Consider the following 12,261-nt stretch of genomic DNA (forward strand, 5'->3'; position numbering starts at 1 on the left):
ACCATCTTTAAAACTCCAAAAAGAAGAAACTCACTAGTTGTCACAAAAAATGAAGTTTTATTTTAAGAAAGCTGAAGGTCATACAAATCTCAACATAGCCATACTGCTTCAGACTTGGCATTTAGAGCTACTTTTATTACAATAATAGATAATTGTCTATTATTAGTTAATGTTAATCTATTGTAAATATCTAGTTAGCTTTAGTTAGCTTTCGCTTTTTTAGCTTTATCTGTTAGAATAGAATATTTCTATTCTTTTTGATAGTTTCCTAAGGAAACAACGCTCTATTCTTTTGTACATATACACCTCTTGGTCTCTGTTAATAACAAGCAAGTATTTACCAATTACTTCTGTAATGTGGTATCAGAGCCTAGACTTCAATTTTTTTCGAATTTTTTATAATTTCTTATAATTTCTTTCGAAATTATTTGCTCCAAAAAATTTCGAAATTCTTTCTAAAGTCTTTTACGTGCTTCGCAATACCTAGTCATGGCTAGGGTTTCAAAGACAAAGATCTATGAATTTGTCTGAAAAAGAGGCATATTTTTTCTTGGTCATTTTTTTTCTAAAAATCAAAAATCTGCAAATTAGTGATTTTTCTTGGGGTGTTTTTGGTGTTGTTTCCTCATCCTCTTTGCTATCTCAACCAAAACGCCTTTGTTCTGAATAAATCAACCATCTTTCTGCTTGCAAAACACCTTTTTTCTGCAATTTCGACCATTAATGGCTGCCAGCTATGGTTTTCTTCGAAACTCTAATTTTTGGGCTCAATTTTTTTTTTATCACAGATTCTTCGTGGGTTTTTCGAGAGCTCAATTGGGTTGTCCGATTTATTTGGGTGCCTCGTTTTTCATGCCTTGATTTTCGAGCCAGCAGATCTAGAAAACAACAATGTATTCACTTCTGGGTTTTTCCAGCTCTCTTCTGGGTCACTCTCCAAATTTTCTAGGTCTTCCATTTTTTGTCTCAAAGAACATGCCTTCATAGATTTTCACAATTTTTCATTGAAAAACGTGCCATGGCATCTTTGACAAACACTCTTCTCGAGCACAGACTTGGAAGCAATGGATTATCGTAATTTTTGAATATCGGAACACCAATCAACTTGTTTTGGGTGTTACAAAGCGTCCGACTTCTCCAAGTCCTAATCAAGATACGTGGGATCTAAATAATCGAGAGGCAGTGATGCTTCTCAAATTATTCGTGGCTAATGATCAGCTTTCTCAGATTCCATCGAGCAAGACAGCTGCCGAGATCTGGACACATCTCAAAAGTCTTCATGAGACTTCTGACAAAAGCAGAGCTTTCTTTCTGAAAACTCTCAACATCACATCTTCTAGTGTTGATTTGAAGTTCACTAATCTTTGCACCCTGCTACTTTTGCAAGATCGGTGGAAACAACAGTTCAGTAGCAGCTCCAGTTCCACCTTGACAGAGCAAGCCTTTGCTGTGAAATCCTTTCAGAAGGATAAAGGCAAGTTTCAACAGCCATCTTAGCAGAAGTCTTCTACTCTAGCATCAGATGGTTCTCAAAAGAAGAACATTCAATGCAACTACTGCCACAAGTTTGGACACATGAAGGTTGGATGTCGGAAACGCTTAGTTGCATAGTCTAAGCAATTAGGTTCGCAACCCAAAGCAAACAGTGCAGAGCACACTAAGCAGGCGAAATCTACCTTTTACACCTTCATGGCTAAAAGGCCTGTAGATCATGTGAAGTCGTTTGCTTGGGACATTGATTCAGGTGCCTCTTGTCATTTGACTCACCAGAAAGATTGGTTTATTGACTACCAACCTTATTCAGACTCTGCTATTTTTGGTGGCGGAGAAGAGTACGCAGTTGTCAGTAAAGGCAACATTCAGATTCAGTCTGCTAGGAGGAATCTCATATTCCTTGATGTGTACTACATTCCAGGGATGGAACTAAATCACTCTCAATCAATTAGTTGCTGCAACATTCTCCACACTTGGCAGTCACCTTCAGTTCACATCAGTGCACCATCACTGATCGGGAGACTAAATCTACTGTTGCAGTGGGTCTTGATGATCATGGTCTTTCCAGACTTACTGATTTTGGTGATTCTCAGGACTTAGCTATGGCTGCTCAGCGGTCTTCTATTAGCACACTTTGGCATTAGTGATATGTGCACTTAAATGTGCATTATCTCTCATAGCTTGCTCGGGATGAGCTTGTTCTTGGATTGCCAAAGATTCAGAGCTTGGAGTTTGTGACACATGCCAGACTGGGAAGCAACATTGCACACCTTTCACGAGTCGTGACTCATGGCAAGCTTCTTAGGTACTTCTGCTTGTACATGCCGATATCTGCAGCCCTATGGCCACTCCTTCTGTTCTTGGGTCCAGGTATTTTTTGTTGTTTGTTGATGATTTCAGTAGAAAAATGTGGGTGTATTTCCTTAAAAAGAAATCAGATGCATTTCTTGTATTTTAGAAGTTTTAACCTTTAGTTGAAAAAGAGTCTAAGAAATCTATTATTACTCTTAGATTAGACAATGGGGGAAAATTTTGCTCTAATGTTTTCTCCAACTTCATGGATACACATGTCATCAAATGCTAGTTAACCACACCCCACACTCCACAACAGAACAATGTAGTTGAACGTCGGAGCAGGACAATCACTGAGATGGCTCGATCCATGCTCGAACATAGACATGTTCGGAAGTAGTTTTGGGTAGAAGCAGTCTGCAGTTTATTTGTTGATCCAGTCACCCACAGTGGCGGTCAAAGGTAAAACTCTGGAAGAGGCCTGGTCAGGTCGCAAGCCCAGAATCGGTCACCTGAAGGTTTTTGGGTCCCTTGCTTTTGTTTGGATCCCTGATGCGCCATGCACCAAGTTGGATGCCAAGAGTTGGAAACTCATGCTTGCTGGATATAGTAGTCTTCACAAAGCCTACTGCCTGATTGATATTACAGTTGGATGTAGTGGAAGATAAAGTGACAGTTTGTTTATGCTTAGTTTGTCAAAAGAAATCTCCCTAGAGCCAAAGAGAATGTAGCCAATAGTTGATTTTTGAGAGCTAAACCAATCAAATCCCTTGTAGATTGTCAACCTGAAATCTTCTATAATCCATAGACACACTGTTATGTTATCATGTAAATATTCCTTCTGTAGTGGTTAATATGGATAAAGTGCCTTTTATTTGTATTTACTTGCCTAGAAGTGTCATTTTTTTTTGAATTTGTGAATGGTGATTATCAAGAGATTTGATTCCTCAAGTCATTTTTAATAACAGGCGATTGTCAAATGCTTAGATTGTGGCATCCAGTCAATGGCTTCAGAAGTATATTCCTCTCACCAATGGCTGTTTCCTTTTTCCTTTCCTTTGTGGGTATCCGTTTCCACAATCACTCTTCTTTTATAAACCTGCATTACACACCCAGAAAGGCTCTGATACTACTGAAATGTCCTCTTCCTTTGGACTTTGGACTTAGGATTAGTTCAACAATTACATAAAATCACCGAGAATTTTTTTGAACTTATTTTTGTTCAAACCCATAAACTGTTGTTGGAAAGAGGAATATAGCTTTATACATTACATTAACTGATATATCATCTTTCGATAACACATCTGACTGATCAAAACTGAGTAATTAAATACATCACAATCAATTATAGATTGGATTACAAGATGTAAAATAGTTTTTGTTTATTTGCATAATATTAACCATACAGCTCATTAATGACCAGCAGCCATTTGAGAGAGGTGTAGGAATCTTCTGTTTGGGAGTAAAGCCACAGTAGATGCTAGTTGAGCATGAGAATGATTTTTGGGAACATTTGAAACCAGTACTCTGTTTAAACCTGGTAACCAGCTTAGATGGTGGCCAATAAGGTGAGTAATGTCACTGAATCCCACTACGCCCTGCTGAAAATTGGGCTGTGCCCTCTATCAATCTCAGATCTGCAGCAAACCTTGGTGACCAGCCATCCAAACCTTGGTTTCCAAACCCAAGTAACAATCAGTCCCAAGGCCGCAGCTCCAGAAAGTGGCGATCAGACCTTCAGTTGCAATTGCAGCCCTCAGAATTGCCTCCAAAGTTTGATAGGTGCTTTCTCCTGTTGCAAATCAGTCCTCTATTAAGCTATATGAATTTAAACTTACATGCAGAAAACTGCATTAGGGCAGGAAGAAATGACAAGCCAAGGCCAAGGATTTTTCCTGACCTTGAAGTCTGCTAGTGTTTGCGTCTTAAGTGCCCAATCTGGGAGTAAACTTCCAAACTTATCAAAACTTCCACTCTCCCTTTCCCAGCTCGCAAAGAATAAACTTACACCTTCTATCTGGGTGCAGCAGGACCCAAACTGTGGCACCAAGGTTAAATATTTAAATTTAAATTTTTTTCTTTAATATCTATTTAATTTATTTAATTTTTAAAGATATGTATTAAATACTTGGTGCTTAAAAGCACCTTAAAATGCTTGCTTGCCAACCAGCAAAAGAGGGATATGATTTCTCAATCTGAATATTGACATGGAGGAGTTTGGTATGCTCATCTTTGTCATGAGTCTCATTGCTATTCAAGTACAACTCTCTATGGATGGAAATTTGCACCTATCTCTTTTCATCCAAAGGAAGTCTTAGGTTTCTTCTCATTCCTAGATGGATGCAATCCAGATATAACTTCCAGCAAGCTTCATCTGTATGACAATCAACAACATAATTTTCATAATGTTTCCTAGAATATTTCTTTTAAAATAGAAGTGGTATTGTGGTTACCTTCTCTTTTGGCTTGGAAACTCTTGGCCTCGTATCTAGGTTAAATGTTGTTAGGTAATAGACAGTTCCCTTTCAGAAAAAATAGGAGAAAACACATTTTAATTGATCTCTTGAATGAAATTCAAAATTTCTTACTAGAATTAAATGAAATCAAGGGGTACATATAACAATTGACAAGAGCTTCCAATTGAAGCTTAAGTCTTTTAAAAATAGAAGACTAAAGTAAAATTTTAAATAAGACAATTGAATGACCATTAATAAAAGATTCTACAGAGCTAGCTAAAAATAGCAAAAGGTACTAAAATATTAAAAGAATCCAAAATAATCTTATATCCTCCTTTAATGGTCATTCTATCAACTACACCAAGTTGTCCTATAAACATGACAATTTTTTCTGGATTAAGAGACTTGGTGAGTATGTCTGTAGTCTGGTCCTCAATTGGAAGTTGGATCTATCTTTGACAAGCTTGTGGGTGAAATGACAGTGAAGGTCAACATGTTTGGTCCATTCATGAAGATCGAATTTTTGGCAATTTTTTGAACTCCTTGATTATCGATAAGTAGGAGATGATTTATTGATGAGCTTAAGGGGCTTTCTAATGAATGGTTCATAAGGCACAACACTTGGTGAAGGTTTTGCAAATGGGGTTGCAAGCTTTGGGTTTAACTGTGGAGGAAACTCCGTAGTTAAGCGCGCTCAGGCTGGAGTAGTACTGGGATGGGTGACCTCCCGGGAAGTCCCGGTGCTTCACCCCTGTGAGCATCACCTAGATCCAATGAGTGCTAAGTGTTCCATTTATTCTCATGAGAGATGGATTCATGTTGAATCACTACTCATGAAACATGGGTCATCGAGTTTGACTCAAAAATCACACAGTTAAATCCTGATATTCACATCACAATCCTTGATTATCACTAAACGAGCGAGCGGGTCCACTTGTGACATGTCCATGTCAGCAGTATCCATGAAGCCAAACTATCTCACAAGCTACCTTAACATGTACCCAATATTCGACTTTGGTGGAAGTCAGAGCTACAGTTTACTGCTTCTTGCTGGTCCATATGACTGCACTATTGCCCAAACAAAAACACACCTAGAAGTATACTTTTTCTGAATTTTTCCATCAAAACAACTTGCCCGATCTGAGTCTATTAAACCAACGAGTGTAAGAGCTGTGCTGCTGCTGTATAGAACGTCAAAATCAGGAATGGCCTTCACATAAAAAATCTAGCATAAATTTTGTTTGACCTGTTTAACCAAATGTGTTGCACTACCAGTAATGATCACATATCAACATAGATGACAAGAATAAGAATCTCACCACTAGCATGGTTGACATACAAATTAGGAACATTACTCCGCTGAAACTCTTGATCAATCAAATACTTATCAATCTTGATATACCAAGCATAAGGAGCCTGTTTGAGGCCATAGAGTGTTTTTACCAATTGGCAAGCTTGTCGTTTTTTTACCAACAATCTGAAAACCTGGAGGCTGCGTCATATAGACTTCTTCCTGCGAATCATCAATGACTTTGAGGAAATTATTCTTGACATCCATTTGATGAATTTTCCACTTAAATTGAGCTGAAAGCTCGAGGATAAGTCGAATGGTGCTCATATCAGTGTGGGAGAAAATGTCTTGTCATAGTTAACGCTTTCTTGTGAAAACCCTTTACCTACTAACTACGCCTTGTATTAATCAAGAGTTCCATTGGCCTTATATACACCGATTTGCAACCAATGGGCTTCTTCCTTTGTGGAAGCTCTGGCAACACCCAAGTATTGTTTTTTAAGAGCTTGTTTCCACTCTGGTATACCTTTAGTCTCTAAATATGTCTGAGGCTCATAAATACTATGAATGTTTTCCATAAGAGCAAAGTTGATTGGGGTATGCTGCTTGCATTTATTTTCAGTTGATCTACCCTAACTTCATCAACATGAAGATCACTAATAGTCTAAGGTGCACCATTTAGGACAGAGAGTAGAAGAACCAACATCCGCTGCAAGAGGAACAACATCATTTGGGATCTTGACATGTGGATCTAGAATGTCCCGAGGAAAGGCAAATAGCACAATGCAGTGTTATCCCAAGTTTCCGGGATGGGGACAAGGGTGGATGAGGGGATGAGTTTCCGTTTGGGATGGTGAGGGGACAGAAAAGGGGACAGCTCTATAAAATATAGGGAAATTTGCAAATATACATGACATTCAAATGAAGATATGGATAAAGCATGCCATTTAAACATCATAGTACCTTAACTTACAAGTTTACAACATTTCATTATTTCAATGCTCAATATGCATTCATAATTCAGAATCGGGATTCATTGTCAATATCATATATGCATGCGATAACAATAAATATGTAAATTAGTTTAACATACAAAACCAAAATGCCCAAAGGCTGAGTGCTGCCATATAGTTTCACGTTCAATATAAAATTCAAAATATATAAAAAACAAAGCAGACTGCTGCTCCTATTCCGATTCAGCCATGCATTGGAGTCACCTGAATTGTCACTATCATGGTCCCTAAATGTTCCCCACTAACCCTCCCCCAACCCTTTAAAATGTTTGTTGTTTGCACATAGCTGTCTACATACCCTATGCTGATTCAGTAAGCTATTTTCTAGTCGTCAATGAAGCATTTACCAGTTAAATTCCAGTGGGTGTAGCTTTAGTGGATACTTTTAAAGCCCGGAAAGGTAATATATCAGAAAACTTACAGCACTTTTTCTATCACAAACTAGATTCTTACTCAAAGCTATATTGGATAGTGCCATGGCATCCTTAGTGTGAAGAAACCCAAAAGCTGATCAGTTTTAGTGGCTTCAATGACTGGAAATGGTTGGGAAAGGAAGGAAAGAATTTATAATTCACTGAGAAAAATTCGATACATGTGAATAAAGTCAGAAATTGTACAAATCATTTTGCAGAAGATTGTCTATTAATTAATGTAAACACTGTTGATAAAAAGATCTGAATTGGACTAAACTGATATGGACCTACAGGCTGCAAATTATTAGCAATTATGTTCTGTAGGAAAAATATTACACACCATGCCCATTAGTTGATAACAAAGACAATCTCATTAAACTCAGAATTTGTACAAGAACCTTTATATGGAAGAAACAGTGGAATTCATTTTATTTAGGCTCTTTGTTTGGCTTTCTGGATGATTACTTAGTTCTGGGAACATCAGCTGACAACTTACTGTGATCTCATAAGTTTTGTGTTCAATTTTTGCAGGGTGAAAGAAGCAGCTTATCTTCAAGTGGGAAAAGGTGGAATGGTTTTTCATTTGCATTCCATAGAACAAAGCAATCAGCTTTTAATAGAAACAACGTTGAGCAAAAACTGTTACACAGTAACGGTGTCCCTTTTTTTCATCTTCCATTGAAGTGTTGTTTTGTACTGTTAGTCATCACCGCAATTATTGTGTACTGCTGGCTCCTTTCTAAATCAGTTTTGTTTAGTAGTGAAAATGTACAAGGTAATTGATGTTGAGAATTTTAATATGTATTCTTTGTAGCTTATTGTATCATTCTTTTTGTTTCTTTGTGTCTTCTCTTAGCCGGAGTGATGATAGTCAATTATGCTTGAGAGTAAATAAAGAAACATGTTTGATTGCTGATTTGTGAAGAATATGCACTAGTTCATGATCTCAGTAAAATTTATTGCATTTTATTTATTTTCCTATAATTGCTAAAAACAATTAAAATTTTGTAACTCTTGGCAAAATTTCATCTCAAGAAGTTCGTGGCATATCATGCATTTTCTGCTGCATGATTTACAAATTACATGTTTCTTCTGCTACCTGATTTTCAGATGATGTGTTAAAATTTAATAGTTTTTTGCCCCCTGTTGCTACATGATTCACAAAGTATATGTTTCTTCTGCTACCTGATTCTCGGAGTATATGTTTAATCTAGTAGTTTTTGGGGCTCCTGTTGCCACATGATTTACAAAGTACATGTTTCTTTTGCTACTGGATCTGCAGAATATATTTATAAATGTAATAGTTCTCTCTCTCTCCCTTCCTCCCTCCCTCCCTACTACAGTAATAATCCAAAATGTAGCGACTGATTCCTTCATTTAGAAAAGATATCTGGCTGTTGTTGTTCTTATCAGCAACAGTTGTTTTTTTAAATATTAGAATAACAATGACACATATTACACATTAGGAGTCCCAGCCACTGTCCCTAAAATATTTGGCTATTTACGCATCCATTCCAGGTAGAGCAAATATAGCATAGATATTTTGTTTCGCAGTTCAGATCATAACTTCCTTACATTTTTTGAAAAAACATTGAGCTCTCATATATGGTTTTCATTTATTTGGGAACTGTGAAATCTGCAAAGATGGCAAAAACGTTGGACATTTAATCTCGGATGTTGGTTCAGGTTCAGGTCCAGGTTCAAGTTTGGGTTCAAAGGGCTGGTTCACTGGTACGAAATATTTGAAAGGGATTTGGATTCATTAGTACCATAACATGTAAAAATTACTTATACATATACACACATTTATGAAGCCTAGAAGCACGAGTTAAGATTAGAATGTCACATAGTATTATAAAAACATTTAAGCAACACACACTGTAATTGTAAACTTGTAATCATAGCATTATGAATCATGATCATACCGTCTTAGCATTATATACTTCAAGAGAAAATAATCTATTTGCACACCACAAATTAAAGTCAGAAGCCGACAAAAGACTTTAGAATCCACTTTTTAGGGTTGTGGATGTCAAAAAATAATTAAATTTGCAACAAAAATCAACTTGGCCACTGGCTTTGACCATCCACAGGACAAAGTTCGCCAGTGGTTTGATCGTGGTTTTCTGTTTTGCAGAGTTGTCCGCCCAGGTCCGAATTGGGGGTAGTCTGGTTTGAACCACCCCCCTGTGGGCTGAACCCTGACAGGTGGACCGGACCAGAACCACAAACCAGTTCGTACTGTGGATGGGACGAGGGTCCTATGGGGCGAACTGGACATCCTAGCATTTAATAGCAAAAAATTCTTTAAAATGTGTAATACTAATCCATGTATATCTGTTTGCCACCATTATGCAATTTCAATTTTCTAAATCCCTCAGTTATTTTGTTCACCATTTAGTTTAGATGCTAGAGTGTAGTTCATGCCAAGTGCGATTGTAATTTGTAACTACTCTTTTCCTACATTTGTTAACTTGATTGCATATGTATGTGGAAAATCATGTATAATTCTCCATGTTCAATTTTTGATGATGAACCTAGATTATTCTGTTTTGAGGCTTTCCTCATTTAATAAAACTGTTGCTAATAACCTGCCCTTAAATCTATGCACAGCAGATGGAATTCTTTAATCTAAGCATGGTTTCCTGGTGCGACTGCCATGCAGATTTTCTCTTAAAACATGTCCTGTCTCAATGTTAAGAAAGCATATATTGTGGTGGTTGTCAGCAAAATATTCGTAGGATTTTTTCTTTAAAATATATGCATCTATTTTTCTATGTTCCCGATCAGAATGTTGCCCTTTTGAAGCTGGGATTGTAGAGTGCATTTACTTGGCTTGGGTTAGGAAATATTCATGCCTATTTACTTTTTACCATCAATAGATATCATATCATTATAGAAAAACAATAAACTAGTTTTAGTACAGAGATTCCTTACATAGTTTCCATAGAAGGCTAGTATATAGTAATTTACATAGAAAAAATGCCAGATTATTTTCCTTTACTATGAAAAAGTTGGATAATTTGTTTAGTTCTACAGGAAGGTGTTGCTCAAGTGTTTTATTGATTGTCTTTTGAGAAGAAGGATGGTGTGGACAGAAAATATTTTCAAGATGTTTTTTTTAATCAATAAATGTGTGAGAATATTTCAGGCAGTTTTGGGTTTGTAAGGTAAACACCTAACTGCATCCATTGCTCTTGCTGCAGAAAAGTATATATTGAATATGCAATTCAGATTTGGTTGTTATAATTAAATGTCATATCTTACACCTAATGTTAAACCAGAGATGTTCATTCTGTGTACTTCAATATCAGACTGTATGTCAACTGTTCATGTAATTGCTGAACACTGATGCAATGGTTTGAAGTTTTGAATGTCAGCTTTACCTTAGAAAATTGTCTGGAATGTTTCTCATAATGATTATTGTTTTGATTAACAAGCATTAATATTCTTCTCAAGGAAATGTTGTGATCGGTTATTTATTCAAAGTCCACTAGCTCAGTGAGTATTTGAATGGAATTCAAGTATTTTTGTTCTCTTGTCAATTATTACGACACTGCCTTCTTGATATATTCCATACAACTCCAATCTCTTGAAATACAATATAAGACTCCTGAATTCATTATTTTGTATGGGGAATAATAATGGCAATTTCCATCTTTAATGTATGCCAGTCTTGAGGCAAAATTATTCCACTGTAATCCTAAAACTAATCTGGTAGTAGTTTTGGGCTACCATTTCTATTCTTCTGTATTGGCTATGTTCAATAATCATGTATTAGAACCATTTGTTCAGTAAACATATCTGATTTTTATTGCGCTGCAAAATTCGTGCTGATAGAGAGGAACACAGTGTGTTAGGTAAGCATGGTCAATGCATAGTAAGATGTCATTTGTTTAGTAACACAATGAAGTTAATTTGTTTCAAGTGATAACTAATTTCTAAATGCTATTTTCATGTCTGTTTCAGTGCATTAGAGTATCTCATACTATTTGGCCCCTGTTCTAATAATTTAAAGCTTGAGCACATTCCTTATCATTGCAAGCCAACTAAATGCAACTAACCCACACAAATCTCCTATAAATGTGGGATCCAAGTAATTGAATTGTAATGCAAATCCTCTTCTTTTAGACCAAAGCTAATTCAATATAATAAAGGAAAATATGTTTTCTATGGATGCAATTTGTGACTCTAGAATGTGCAAAAAGTTAGTCTTGTGGGATATGAAGGATAAAAATTGGTAGGCAGCGGGAACACTGTCAAGATACTACTCAGCTTTGTTGTCTCACAACACACACTCCATTTCTCCTAGAAATGAGGATCCTCTAGTAAATTTTTGCCTACCAGGCTCCTAGTCTGGAACTTGGGTCACTTTTGGACTCTCCGAGTAGTCTAGGTCAAACCCCAGTATTTGACTGGGGAAGTCTGGAGAATTAGAAATAGAAGAAAAAGTGAGGTTTTGTGCTTAACAATGCTTTAAGTGTGCACTAATGCACATATGCACACCTCCGAAGATGTGTATTGGGTCGGGGTCTATATAAGACCTTGAGCCCCTCGACCCCCCTCACTTGTTCTTGTCCTCCGATTGGTAGTGCACCTCCGCACATGCTGACTATGCGCTCCTCCCAACTCTTTGGTCTCCTGCAAACATTGTAAACAAAGGTTAGCAACCTTCAAGAAGGTGTGCAAATGGGCACCTCCGCTCAAACACAAAAACATCAAAACAAAGGACTGACCTAAGACTCCTATGAAGGTGCACACATGCACACCTCTTCCAACAAAGACAAGGAGCAAACAATGCA

General features: G+C 36.9%; 1 protein-coding gene across 1 annotated transcript in view; it reads left to right on the forward strand.

Annotated features, from left to right (window-relative positions):
• The window catches only part of LOC149541305 (uncharacterized), a 37,661-nt gene extending 29,376 nt beyond the window's left edge, over nt 1-8,285 (forward strand). The window contains exon 4 of the mRNA XM_089796596.1: nt 7,991-8,285. Coding sequence (XP_089652722.1) covers nt 7,991-8,242 — 252 coding nt within the window. The 3' untranslated portion in view covers nt 8,243-8,285. The remainder of the gene's footprint in view (nt 1-7,990) is intronic.
• The last annotated feature ends 3,976 nt before the right edge of the window (nt 8,286-12,261 follow it).

This window comes from Cupressus sempervirens, chromosome 8 (genome assembly GCF_028749045.1).
Source record: "Cupressus sempervirens isolate cs-2001-9-10 chromosome 8, ASM2874904v1, whole genome shotgun sequence".
NCBI classification, from domain to species: Eukaryota; Viridiplantae; Streptophyta; class Pinopsida; order Cupressales; family Cupressaceae; genus Cupressus; species Cupressus sempervirens.